General features: G+C 38.7%; 2 protein-coding genes across 3 annotated transcripts in view; one reads left to right on the top strand and one right to left on the bottom strand.

Annotated features, from left to right (window-relative positions):
* The window catches only part of IDUA (alpha-L-iduronidase), a 46,626-nt gene that overhangs the window by 26,831 nt on the left and 5,112 nt on the right, over positions 1–14,683 (bottom strand). The window lies entirely within an intron of this gene.
* SLC26A1 (solute carrier family 26 member 1) lies at positions 126–13,938 on the top strand. Of its 2 annotated transcripts, none has more exons than XM_069002553.1 (3): positions 126–309; positions 7,036–7,683; positions 9,048–13,938. In XM_069002553.1, the coding sequence occupies exons 1-3, from the start codon at positions 220–222 to the stop codon at positions 10,566–10,568; spliced, it is 2,259 nt and encodes a 752-aa protein (XP_068858654.1). In that variant the 5' UTR covers positions 126–219; the 3' UTR covers positions 10,569–13,938. The 2 variants fall into 2 exon arrangements, with proteins under 2 accessions (XP_068858654.1, XP_068858655.1); XM_069002554.1 differs by lacking the exon at positions 126–309 and adding an exon at positions 1,080–1,336.

The raw sequence follows: 14,683 nt of genomic DNA, 5'->3' as shown, positions 1-14,683 counted from the left end.
GTCAGAGATGTGCTAGCCTGAACTCAGCACAATTTTTGGATCAGTGCTAGTTAATTAATAATCTTATGCATTATTTAAACTCAAATTCTCAGCTAGTTCTACATCTATATCCAGCTTTACAAACAGATACAAGTGACAACACACTAACAAACAGGAAGCTCAAGATTCCATAACTACCCATTCTTACCTTGAGGAATATTGAGCTAATAATTATCCTTTATGCAAATAGAGAAATGTCTGGCTGAAGATTTTCATTCATTCCAACGGGCAAAAACAGAGCTGGTACATTCCTGTCAAAAAGCCATTCAGGTAAGAGATTTGTCTCCCTTTCCTGTGCCTCTGAATTCAGGTTAATTTCTTCTTTGCCTGTTCTCAAAGGTGCAAAACTGCCTCTTTTCGCTTACTTTGCTTGTGATGGTTTTTTTTGGTTTCTCATTATGTTGTTGTTCATAAATATTGCTAATAAGGTAGACACTGGGCAAAAGTTTGTAAAGCATGGAGTCAGCTGTAAATGGTACAGCAATTATCTTTCCTGCAACCCTCGTCCAAGAGTTTAACCATTTGGCTGGTTTTTAATTTTATTTTTAAAAATGGCATATACTAGGCTTATCTCTTTCTCAAAGTACTACATTGGTATTGAAACTGAGAACATTTTCTCAGTGCTTAAGTACAAAAGAGTGTTTCCAAAATAATGTCCTTATTGCATGTAGTAAACCTAACATGCCACAGAAGACAACAGGAAAAACTATGAGAATGGACTATCAATTTGGTTTTCTCTATGACAGCTTAGTATGGCTAAACAATGTCCAGCAAAACCACAGGGCAGAAAGCAGAGCTCAGTATTTAACTTTGTGAATGATGACCAGGTCTTGAAAAGCTATCTTAAAAGACTTTTTTTTTTTTTTAATAACAGACTTTCACTTTGAAACAGTTACTTTTCCAAAAGCAAGAAATCTGATTTTTAGGAATGTTTTTTTGACTCCACAGGAAATGCCTTTTTAGTGGTCATGTCCTAGGACTCTCCAGAAGAATAATGCTGTCTTGCCTTCAAGTGCATGTCAATAGTTAGAACAGCATGTTCTGGAATCCTTGAACAAAACCCGTCCCTTGAGAACGAGTGAAACTACTTGATCATTTAATTGCATGTATGATCATTCTCAAAGATGATGTGATGGGCCAGCCTTAACAACAGGTGCTGGCTGACTGTGTGAGTTCCACTGTAGCTTGCTCATCAGCTCTGGGATTGTTACCTGCCAGTGTCTGTCACCTTACTCACTGGGATATGGAACTGAGAATCCTTGGGTAAACAAGATTTGAATCATAGCTGCTGGTGAACGTAAGTATTTAAGAAAGAGCCTAACTTGTCTGGAAAATCCTAGACCAATTTACAGCTGGGAATAAAAATTATCAAACGGAGATTTTATTAGAAATACACAAATCTAAAAGACTCGCAGAATAAATCTCTCCTTTGTATAGCAGTTTTAATCTGTAGAGGACTTGATCTGGCTTTCCTGACTTAGTAGAGACCACTAAGCTGGAATGCTGTTTCCTCGTTCACTTCTGAATTAGTGTAAAACTGAAACACAACAAAGTGCTTTGAAGCAACAATATTTTGCCCAAATATAGTGAAAAAACTAACCAAGTCTATCAAGTTTCACATAATTTTCCTAAAAGGCATTGCCATGTTCTGTACCTATAGTCTGACAGCTTGCTAGGTCAGTGTATAAATAAATGGTTTTGGTTGCTGGCACCTTGCTTAAGTCTGCTTCCAAGTACATCTTAGTTCTAAAGATGAAAATACAATAGCTAATGCAAAACAGGGAGAAACATTCATCTCACTTGTTCTGTTTTAGCACTTGATCACTTCTGAAACATTTAGGTTATGATGACATATCTAAGCAACCCTGCAGAACAAAAGCAGATAAATAAAGCAGTACACGCTAAAGCAGTATTGTCTTACATTACCTGCAGCTCAGGGGATTTATTTCAGACTAGTCAGTTATCACAAACTAAATGTACTCCCCACATCTGTTCAAATATGTCCAAAGCACCAATTGCTGGCTTAGGTTTTTATGCTACCAAAAAGGGTCAAAGTGCACTGGGGCATACTTTCTAGGTACCTTCCTCTGAAAAAAAATCTCGTTTGCAAGAATCACACACCTCTGTACATTGAATCTATGCACCATGAGGCTGAACAAGGAGATTTTTCAAAATTGTGCCATTGCTCAAAACCAGAACAGTGATATAGTCACAGCCATTAGAGCCAAGAAAGGTTTCTAATATGAAAGATGAGCAACATGAACAGTTTAACTCAACACCTGTGTTTCCAATCAAATGTTTAACTAAACTGACGTCTCTCACATTTTTCTGTGAGTTATGCAACAATAAATACAAAACCCACCCTAACCACATTCGTTTTTCATAGTTCAAACATGGAGAAAACAGCAAACATCACTTGGCTCGACGTTTTTAAATGGCTCTACCCCAACTTACACTTGAAGTCAGTATTTCAGCAAGTGAGCAATTATAGTATAGAGTTATGATACTGTCTGACTTTGGTTCTAAACAAAGAATTTAAAATATATCCTTAGCATGGGAGACAGGCTCTCACCCTCGCTACTCCCTCCTGGGCTTTCTAGAGATACAGCTTCAGATTTTTTGGTGGACAATCAGGATGGTGAGGCAAAATGATGGGAAAAAAAAGTTTTGGGGGGCTGTGCTGTTTCACAAAGAACAACTCATCCATTCAGAATCGTTATACATGCAGCAGCAGACACTGCCTGCCAAAGAATCCGCAAAGAGAAATCCCACATGAACATACTGTGATAAACATTTCTGACCCTGCTGAAAGACTTTGTCAGGTCACAGGCATGATGAAAAAACAGGAAGAAAGGCCAGTTGGAAAGTCAGCAGTTTGTTTGGCTTGAATGGTTCTTTCCCTTGTTTCTTTTTTTCACAAAATAATGTGAGTCAATGCATTTAACCTGAAAGAATGATTTGTTCAGACAAGGTTCTGCTCAATTGTTTTTGGTCATATAGTCAAGGGAAACTTGAAAAAACTTCACTGTGAAGACTCCAAACACAAAAGTACAATTAAAAATAACCAAGACTACTTTCTGTTGTAATTACACGAATGTTAAACACATACATGACTGTGCACACAAGTAAACTTTCGCTTGTTTTAAACAGTTCTTCCAATTCCAAAGTCAAATGCAATGAACTAACATGTTTTATGCTATGCGCTGCTTCATCTGTACAGCCCTGCTAAGAACAGCTGTTTCAGCAAATGATGACTTGAATAAAATGCAAATATTATGTTCTATGGAGCTCTGGAGGAAGAAAGGGAGAGTGAAATATTGGTTTTCCATTTGTTAGTACGGCCTAAGCTGAAAATGGGCCATTTGGTGAACCAGTAAATGAATCCACTTACTGAGACCCCTAGGGCTCCTGCATATTTCTCAAGTATTACCACTTTGGGAGGATGCTGGTGTATGTCAGTGCCGGAATCAGAAGGCTCATCTGCACAGCAGCAGACAGATCTCTCCACCATTTTGTCTTTGGAGATGGCAAGAACATTGGAAGCTCCAAGCTCTGCTAGGCTACACAAGCATACAGGGGATAGCACATATCTGTGGTGGAATCCCATTTCCTTCAGGTGAAGCAATGAGTTAGCTGACAATTATTTGGTTATACAGCTGAAAAATGCATTGCTGATAACAATGTCCCTTCCCTTACTTGGTGTGGCTTTACGGTATTCTAAAAGCAACAAGGAAACTTTAAATATTAACAGTTTCTGGATACCAATATAGGTTGAGAGCTGAGTGCACTGCAGCTACCATGTTCATTTGACATGGAATTTGAATGCATATATAGCAGAATAAACAGTTACTTACAGGAAGGAAACCTTTATTTTCAGGGAAAAAAAAAGAACTGAAGAAAATTACCTCCTGTCAGCTTGAAGACAGAAGATACATACTTTACTGTGCTAGCTTTTTTTTTTTTTTTGGGGGGGGGGGGGGGGGAAGGATTGGTTGTTTTTTTACAAAAAGCTATTATTCTGATTATCCAGTAAGGCAGTATAGCTAATAGATACATATAACTAAACTACCATTCAACACAAGATCTCTTAATAGATTTCCAAAGAAATTATGTTTCAATCATGTATTAAAAATCACTATTATCCCTCAGGGAGTTGCATAAACAATACACACATCTGAATTGCAATGGGTTGGGGTTTTTTTTGGTTTTTTTTAAATACCAAATTACTTCCAGGTAAATTGTATGAGATTAGAGAGGGGCAGGCAGCAACTATGCAATTAAATATATGAGCCTAGTGTACAGAAGCTGATGCAATCTTTTTTATGTAGCCTATAAAAAGCACTCATTGGATATTGAACTGCCCACCAGCTTTTAAGTATGTAGAGCAAGGGCACAGTACTTATTTCCTGGCTGGCTGAATTCACTCGGCTGTAAGAAGTGAGTGGCATTTGAATAAGGACTTGCTGTCCTCATGCACAAATCTCTCATTCTCCAAACTAATTTAGGTAAGAAAGGAAGTATTGAGCTTTTGCCTTTTAAAAATGAGTGTCTTTATTACATTTGCTAGTATTCTGTATTTGGTAAACTTCATTCATAAGCTCTCAAATACTTCTCTTGGTGTTGCAACTTCATTTATCTTTTCTGTCACCTTTGCATTCTAACAAAGACTAGATCCAACCTACTTCCTGTACAAGCAGATCTCAGCTAGCATAACTATGCAGTAAATTAGGGTCTAAAGTAAACTTAGCATTGAAAAAAAATAAACATTGATCTTTCCAAATAATTACATTAAATTGTAATTAGCGTTCCCTTATGATGAAAATAAACTTTATTTACAAACACAAAGAAATGTATGTAACAAGCACAATGGGAACTAAAAATGGGTTTATTTAATTGGGATGGATAAAAATCTACTGATTTTGTAAAATGTATTTAGACTACTATGCAGGTCATTTTAAACCTGGACAATCAGACCACACATTTCTAACAAGAATCTCTACTGTGCCTTTTACAAATTTATAAATTACCTGTAACACCTAAACATCCTGCTTTGAATTGTGGTTAAACTTCACATAGCCTTAGAAATCATACTGTATCATTTATCTGTATGCTGTATCATGATATCTGAGAACTTGTTTAAGAGTTCTGCACTAGTTACAGATATGTATCTTATTATTTTCAATCTGGGTAAAACACAATTATTAAAATATTGAAAACTATTTCTAAGCAGGATAGACAAAAGACTTTCTAATAAGCCACCCTCTATTTGGACCGCTCCAGATCAAAAGCTTACAGGCTATTGATAATCTATTTTTTTTGGTTTTCAATTATGCTTCCAGTTGGATTCATAAACACTTCGCTTTTTCTAAACTTGGAATTCTACACCTTAACAGGCTGTTACCAAAAATTAACAAATCAAAATATTCTTCTTAACAACAATACATTAAATTTACACAGAGAATTATGACTTCTGTCACTAGCATCTAAACTGTGTATTAATTGTTAAAACCATTAAAATTTACCAACAGAATACTGTGCCAGTAAGCGTACTTCAAGTTTTATGAAACTGATGGATACAGAGTCTGTCTCTAAACATTGAAAGAGGAAAGAAACAGCTTTTACTTGTAAGTGAAGACAAGCTTTGACATTATTGCAATGTCACCCCTGGCACCAAACAGATCTGATGTAGAGATCCTGGCTGTTAATGACACTGAGAGAGGCTGAGCCTAGTGAATGTCTGCTTTCCTAGAAGTTCTGCATACTGTTGTACTAGTACATACTATCGTCATCTAGATCAGTATGAGTCACTCCTTATCTCCCACTACTCATATATGGGCATCCTCACATGGAACTCTCTTCTTTCTTTCCCCTGCTAACCAGAAGACAAGATTTCCCATTTGGCATAATCTGTTTAACATTTTCCACTTGTGTGTTCCTATTTTATTTCTTTTGCTATGTAAGTTAGGGCACTTGCATGTTTTGCCTCTTAGTCATGTTCCCAGCTACCCCAAAACTACTTATGAATGCACTAAGCCAATTTCAATTTAATTTGACAACTGAGTAAAAATGCATAGGTTGATTTTGGTGAAAACAGTTGTCCATTGAGGCAAGAGACATTGAAAGCATCCCCATCAGGGGCATACAAATAATCCCAGTCATCATGTATCAGAAAACAAGCAGGAGAACCATACGAAACACTGCTGTGTTTGTTTGGCTGTACACATAATTATTTTTTTGTATCTCGTTACTGAGAGAGCAAAGTTGGGTAACTATGGATTTAAACCTGAAAATACTAACATCTTCTGACATGGTAACATCATGGTGCTTGGTCCATATGCTGCCAATGTGGTGGTATTTGTGAGTAGGTATTTATTACCAGAAGTTGCACATCAAAACAATCTACAATTCAACAAGTTCATGTTATGTAGCAGCTACAAAGAGTCCATCAATGGTTTGTGTGCATATCTTTTGTGTAAGACTAAACTGTTGCTCTCCAGAAAACTCTGCTTTACAGGTCCTACCAGCAACATTTTCCTCCTCTGCATTGACAACAACTGCAGTGACAGATCATTATACCCCATGTGAGTGACAAATCAATGACTACAAGATGTACTCACTATACAGAAACACTATAACCTACCTCACTAGCGCATGTTTATTTCACACCATCAAGTTCTGCCTCTGCTCACAAAGACCTTTATGATGGAACATTTGGAATAGATGATGGAAATCTTTGTCACACAAAGAAATACTAATTTAACCCCATTTTTCTTTAATAGAACAAACTGGATTCAATTGAAAGTAATCTTTAATGTCTGCAAGAAAGGGCAGATTTACTTCTTAGACTTGAGTGTCACTGGAGCCCTGTGATAGTGTTCTTGTTGGGATGATGCTTCCTTAAAAGCAAAATCAGGTGACAAACTTATAGTGTTAAGCGACTGTGCTAAGAAAACCTTCCTGAATTACAACCTAATAGAGGTTTTCTTCACTTTGCAGGAACACATAAATGAAGTAAACACTGGGAAAATGGAAAGACCACTTGATGCTACCAGAATGGAAAACACCTCATCCTGCTTTCTCATGGAAAGAAAGCCTCACATCAAGATTAACAGGAAAGAAGTCATCCTAGCTAAGCTGAGAAAGAGCTGCTCCTGCACACCACAGAAGCTGAAGAACTTTGTTATGGACTTCTTTCCTGTTTTACGATGGCTTCCCAAGTACCAGTGCAAAGAGTACATTTGGGGGGATGTTATGTCTGGGTTAGTGATTGGGATCATTTTGGTCCCTCAAGCAATTGCATACTCACTGCTGGCAGGTCTGAAGCCCATTTATAGCCTTTACACATCATTCTTTGCCAACATCATCTATTTCTTAATGGGCACATCCCGTCATGTCTCAGTTGGCATTTTCAGCTTGATAAGCTTAATGGTGGGACAAGTTGTGGACCGAGAACTTCTCTTGGCTGGGTTTGACTTGAATGATGATGCCCCACCAGCCCCAGGTGATGGCTCTCTGCAGAATGACAGTCTGTCCAACACAACTGCCTTCAACCTTACCATTGTGGGGATAAATGCCGAGTGTGGGAAAGAGTGCTACGCTATTGGCATTGCTACAGCCCTGACATTCGTGGCGGGAGTGTATCAGGTAAGTGGTTGCTGACATGCAGAGGCAAGGTATGAAGTTCCTGAAGCTTTTTTGCATGACCTAAGCTTGGCTTGGCTGTCTTTCAATGAGATACATCATCAGTTCATCTGAATGTACCTAGGACTGTTTTCCCCAGGAAGCCTAACTGTAGGCAACTCAGAGACACCATGAGGCTAGCAGTTTTCTTAGCTACTAGCAAACACAGGTAAAACAAGAGTCTTCTGAAAGACCATTGTTTTGATACTCTACTGCTTCTTGGCCTTGTTGCTTTCATGAGACAATGACCCCAATACAGGTATAGGAAATTCCCAGGTAGCTGTGTACTTCAACAATGAAGAAATAACTCTCTTTCCCTAGATATATTAATAGAGCTGTAGACCTGCTCATCTACTTCTACAAGTTCAGAATGTGCAGCTCAGTGTTTTGCTAGGGGTGCTATTTTCTAACAAACTGTCCAAAAGATAATTCAAAGAAAGGACAAGAGGAGAAATAGACTGACTAACCTACTTTTCAGACAATGGCTGTGCTGGACTCCTTGACACTTGTCTACATGCTGCCATCACAAGGATATCAAGAGAACACAGAAGGAAGCATCATGAACATACTTATCTATTAACTCTGTGTGTGTAAACATGCATATATATATATGTATATATATATATATATATACATATATATATATGAATTAAGAAAGAGCTAGCTATCTTCCTGTTGTAGTAAGAAATTTCAGGTCACATTTATGAACAAAAAAATGCCCTTGTGAAGTTCTATTTTCCAAAACCTTCTAAAGAAGGAGAATCAACTAGTTAAGGACAAAATCCTGGAGTTTGTGAGCTGTTCTGCCACTTCTGGTCTTAGGTATGCCATAAAGGCTGTCTGTGCTCCATTTTCCCTCCTGTCCAGAGGGCTAAAATTAAAAGCTGTTTAATACAACAGCTAAAGTAGGGATCTTATTTGCTGTCATTCAAGTTCTGTTCACAAAGAAAAGCCATACATTTTAACTTTATTCACTTTAAGACAGAGAAAAAAGAAAACTGACTTTGGTATAATAGAAGTATTTTGGACCCTCTGCTCTTTTGCATGGGAAATAAAAATCAGGCAAGCCACTTCAGATAAATGTTTGACTGACTCTGTCTCAAACTCCTCATTCACCTCTTGGGTTTGTAGCATTCCACAACAGTAAAAGGAATCACATGTTTTAAAAGCAGACTGGAAACAATAAAGGATAATTCCTGTTTCAAGATTGAAATAGCCAAATGCTATTGACCTCCAGCTAGTTCTTCCCCATCTGTACTTAATTATTTCCAGCAATGGTTACAGCTCATGGTTTGTTTGGCTTTTTTTTTCTTTTTCTGTTTCCTCAGGTTCTAATGGGGATCTTCCGTCTGGGTTTCGTATCTATGTACCTATCTGAATCCGTTCTAGATGGCTTTGCAACTGGTGCTTCCTTAACCATTTTAACAGCTCAAGTGAAGTATCTGATTGGAATAAAAATTCCACGTAGCCAAGGGCATGGGATGCTTGTTATTACCTGGATTAACATCTTCCGGAACATTTCTCAGGCTAACCTTTGTGATGTCATCACAAGTGCCATTTGTATTGTGGTGCTGGTCACTGCTAAGGAACTCGGAGATCGGTATAAGCATAAACTGAAATTTCCTCTTCCCACAGAGCTGGTAGTTATTGTTGTGGCAACATTGGTGTCACACTATGGTAAGTTAAATGAAGTGTATGCATCCAGTGTTTCTGGAGCTATTCCAACAGGATTTATCCCTCCAAAGGTACCAGAGTTCAACTTAATGCTCCGAGTTGCTGTAGATGCTTTGCCTCTTGCCATAGTCAGTTTTGTCTTCACTGTATCCCTTTCCGAAATGTTTGCAAAGAAATATGCTTACACCATCCGAGCCAATCAGGAAATGTTTGCTGTGGGGTTCTGCAACATCATTCCTTCTTTCTTCCACTCTTTTGCAACCAGTGCTGCTCTGGCAAAAACACTCGTCAAAACATCTACAGGCTGCCAGACTCAAATCTCTGGAGTAATCAGTGCAATGATGGTTTTGCTAGTGCTGCTCTTCCTGGCACCTCTATTCTACTCCTTGCAGAAGTGTGTCTTGGCTTGTATTATCATCGTCAGCCTTCGGGGAGCCCTGAGGAAGTTCCGAGATGTGCCAGCACGGTACCATGTGAATAAGGTGGACACACTTGTTTGGGTAGTTACCATGTCTGCCTCTGCCTTGGTCAGCACAGAAATAGGGCTGTTGGTTGGCATTGTTTTCTCCATGTTATGCATCATTGTTCGGACCCAGCGGCCACGGACAGCCCTGCTTGGTCAGATCCAAGACACAAGCTTTTATGAGGATGACTTAGAATATGAAAATCTCTCTACTGTTCCAAAGGTCAAAATATTTCGGTTTGAGGCCCCACTTTACTATGCAAATAGAAACTACTTCCTAAAGTCTCTGTACAGACTGACCAATTTAGATCCTAACCTAGAAGCTGCTAGAAGGAAGAAATATGAGAAGAAGGAAAAGCAGCATCTGAAAAAGGGAAATCACAGAACTGCTAATGGACTGGGTATTGGAGAAACCACTTTGCAACTAGTTCCTAAGCAAATTGATTTCCAAGCCCTTGTTGTAGATTGCTCTTCCATCTCATTTCTGGACACCACTGGAGTTAATACTTTAAAGGAAATCCTGAAAGACTATAAGAATTTAAACATTTCTGTTCTCCTGGCTTGCTGCAATCCCTCAGTGATAGACTCTCTGAAAAGAGGGGGTTACTTTGGAAGGGATTTTGGATGTATGCAGGAAATGCTATTCTACAGTATACATAATGCTGTGCTGTTTGCAAAAGACCAAAAGCTTTCAGCAGATTGCTCAGTTTAACCCTACATCTTCGCTGATGATTCACTACCAAGTGACAGATGGAGAGGGGCAGTTTGCAACAAGTAAATTATCAGACACACTGATGGCTGTGTAAAGCCATTCCACCCTAAGAGCTTCACTTTATGTCATATGTCACATAGAGCAGCTACTGGAGAGACAGTCCAGGACAAGCGTGGAACAGGTTAGACCACCATCTTCACTTTAAAATGCAGGCAAAGACAATTTGGGATTGACTTGTCCCTTGTACCATGACCATTGTGACCCAACATGGATATCAGAGGACTGTTGTGATGGAAGGTCTGCCCAGTATCAGCTTGCTCTCCCAGTGATTTAATGGCTGGTTTGTGTCAAGAAGGCTAAGCCACTTCCATGAAAATGCCATCAATACAGCATTCTGGACACATAATGGTTTAAATTCTGGCTTGCAAGGCCCTGACCCTTCCAAACATTCTAGGTGTACTCCTAAACAAGTCCCCACTGTTTGCATACAAATAAAATGTATAAAATATTGTGGAATGTAGAATACTGCTCCTCCTTAACCACACAGGCTTAACAGTATAACCTGCCACAGGAGAAGAAACTATGATCCATCACAGGTTCCTCTCAAAACAACCATTTCCAAAAACTGCTGGCTTTGGAGTCACAGGAGTCATCTGCTTTATTGGATCAAATCTGTCATAATTAGTTACTGAAGACTGTGATGCCCCTAATTATCCTGGAAGACATATGACTCTGATGCACAATCTTGTAACTAGTAAGATGATAAACAGGATTAAGAAAAATTAATGGCTTTAACTGGCAGCTACCCAGCTAGTTGTACCATCCTGTAAAATAAGTTGCCTCTGGTGGGCAGATGCAACTCTAATTCAGGGATACATAAGGACCATCAAACATAAAACCTCAGAGCTGTGATGCAGCACATCTTCCTACAAATGCCTGCCTGGGTTCAAAGAAAAACAGGAGAAAATAGGGTAGGGTGGGAAGGTAAATCTGTGAGTTTTCTTGAAGGGGATTGATGGATCAGTCAGAACTGCCTGGCTGGTCTTCTCTGATGCAATGCTAATGAAGTATTACAAGTAACATACATGGGTCAAGTAAACAGAGCAGTGCTTTGTAACTTGTGTATCCCTCTATGTTGGAAAACTTTCATCACTGTTTGTACATACTACACACATTGTGGGGGTTTTGTTTGTTTTGTTTGGCATTTTTTTCCTATCATATTAATCTTTGATTTGAGGTCTGCTAGACCATGTTTTCTAGGGCTGGTTACTTTCTATAATAATTTGCATTAACTGCTGTTCATTATGCTTCATGTCATGTGATACTCCCCTCATCAGTTGTATTGTTGTATATGCATGTTCTCTCTTTACAAGTAAGAATAGACTTGGATTTTGATTGTAACACAATTCGTGTTCAGTGTTCAGGCCCATGGCATGGGCAGAATATCCTGTTTCATACTCAAGTTTATAACTACCTGCACAGAAGGTAAGGCAGTTGTGCTCGCTGTCCCTCCTTTTTCATGTCAGGTTCACACAGCACTAAGCATGGAAGCAAATTCCATCACAGCTGTGCCTCTTACAACAGACTCTAAAAACAGGTTCCATATATGCAGAAGCCATTTCTTTGCTGTTCCATTAAAAAAAAAAAAAATAGTCAAGTCAACACATCATATGACTTGCTCATTTCAATTTTTTAGGTCACTGAATGAAAGAACAGTCAAACTGAGGTTCTCCAAGTGCCCCAGAGCCTGTCTGTGTCTCAGAAACAAGTATTTTCTTAGAGGAAAAGCAGTGCACTCCCAAAAGACAAAAAGTATCTTCACTGGGACTACAACTAGCACAGTATTAGGTTATTCAGTGCTGACGTTTTCATGCACTCATTATAAAAGAAGCCTATCAGCTGCACACTGTTAGTACTGCTAAAGCAGTAAAACCTGACAGAAACACCTGACACGAGATTAAAGCGTTGACCATTAGCAGTATTTTCCCGTCACAAAGCAATTCACATTATTATTCAAATTGCTTACTTGGTATGATTAGCTTCTTTCTGTTAAACGAGGAAGTGAGCAGGGCCCAAGGACAAAATATTGCTTTGTGCCTGCTTTTGTTTGTAACCCTTCTTTGATCAGGGAATACCTCTTTTAAGGTCCTGTTTGGGCCTAACAAGGGGAATGGGTTTATAAGAGTTACTGCCAGAATCAATATAGACACTCTTAGGCTACTGTGCTAAGCAAGCTGTCAATGGAAATCAAATAAAACTTCCTACCAATCTACACTTTTTTTAGCTTTATGGATCAAGCTACCAACATAGAACATAAAGAAAAAAAATATGCAAAGATACCCTTAACTCTAGATTAATCTCATTTTAAAGGACAAAAAAGAAAGTGAAATCCCAATGGAAGGTGTATCCTTCCAAGAGTCTCTGGAGAATAATGAAGAGGATGAGAAAGTTAAGAGTGGGAAGTCTCTTTTTCACCATATTTATTTTAAGTCTGGTATCAAAGGATACCTAAGCAAAGAAACGACTATGCATAAGAGAGAAGGTAAACTTTACAACTTATACTATGAAGAAAGAAACTATTGGTCAGAAGAAACCGTAAGAACAATTTCCTGTTTAGGTTTTACTGGCAGAGCTGGCTCATAATCAACTGAGTTGGACAATGTCAAACTCAGCAGGGAAACAGCTTCAGTGCTATGATGTGGGGATGCTGGCAGACTGTGAATTATTTCTATGGAGTATGTAAAAGGTAACTAAGAAAAACAAGCCTTTTTCTGGTACATTTATGTTTGCTATACTGAGTTATACTAAGATTAAAGATATGAAGATTGAAAATTAACAAAACCTGCTGATTCTCTTCTCTCCTAATCTACCAGAAATTAGCTATCATGTCTTGGAGAGGAGCTGGGGATAGGCTTGTAATTCCAACTAGGTTAATACTAATATTGAAATAAAATCATTATATGCCTTTTAGGAAATGTTATATGCTTCATGTAGATTGACTATATTTTTGTTCACTGTGATGCCTTGTGATTTACCATGTATCATGTATCTGACAGAGCTTAGTACTGCTACATAAGAATGGGAAAGGATTCTTAACTTGTGGACTCTGTGTGTCCCTTGGAACTGGGCAAAGGCCCAGAGTCTTCAGCTCAAAGCATCCTGTCTTGTTGACTAGTGAAGTACAGTCAGAATGTGTGGTCTAGGTGTCAAAATAGCTCTATTTACTGGCACTGGTAACCAACAACCTGGAAACTTTCCAGTCCATGAAAGACACCTTGGGCTCCCCCACAATCATGAACATTCCTGTGTCACAAGACCAAGAAACAAATGCATGCTTTTGGTTGGAAAATAAAAAGCAGTTCTCTGAAAACAGTTTGCTTTGTGGTATCCTTTCACAGGTGGTGAAATAATGGGCTAACTCAGAAAAAAGAAAAAGATGAAGAGGAGGGCTTGCTGTACTAGAAAAAGTTAAAGGAATGCACTTGGTATTGGGGGATTATAAAACATAGTAAGAAAGACCATTACAGAAGTGAGGAAGGGAAGGTGGCAGTCTTTTATTTGAGCATATCTAGTTCTTGGGAGAAACATGGTACCTTTTTACAGATGGCATAACCGTGAAGAAAAGCAAGGTCTCTGTTAGACTTCCACAAAGGTGTTATCTCCTGGTCCCCTGTTTTTTCTAAGTGCTCTTCTTCAGTCAAGTGCCCATCTCCACATTCCAAGAAGTGTTCTCTTCTCATCAACCCCATGACATAATACAGTTCCATACAGAGATGGTTGCACTCAAAACCTCTTTACATCCTTCTGGAAATCACTGGTTCAGGAAGAGATTTGCACATGCACAAAATTAAGCATCAGCACTGAACTTCTCTGCTCGGACTTGCATTCCTGCTCCTGTTGGTTTTTTCAGTCCCAGTGTTTGTCTGCAGGCTCCATGCTCCTTCGCCTTCCAAAACTGCTGACACTTAGTCCACTGGTTGTCCTTCCACAACCTAAATGTCTTCTTGTCTTTGACAAATGCACAATTTTTGCAAAATGAGAAGTTCTAGCTTGGTTCTAAACAGCAGCAGTTTCTAATTTCTACATGTCAAAGCTGGGCTAAAGATTGAGGCTAG

This window comes from Aphelocoma coerulescens, assembly GCF_041296385.1.
Source record: "Aphelocoma coerulescens isolate FSJ_1873_10779 chromosome Z unlocalized genomic scaffold, UR_Acoe_1.0 ChrZ, whole genome shotgun sequence".
Taxonomy (NCBI): Eukaryota; Metazoa; Chordata; class Aves; order Passeriformes; family Corvidae; genus Aphelocoma; species Aphelocoma coerulescens.
The sequence above is the reverse complement of the archived record's forward strand: the minus strand, read 5'-3'. Positions and strand labels throughout refer to the sequence as shown.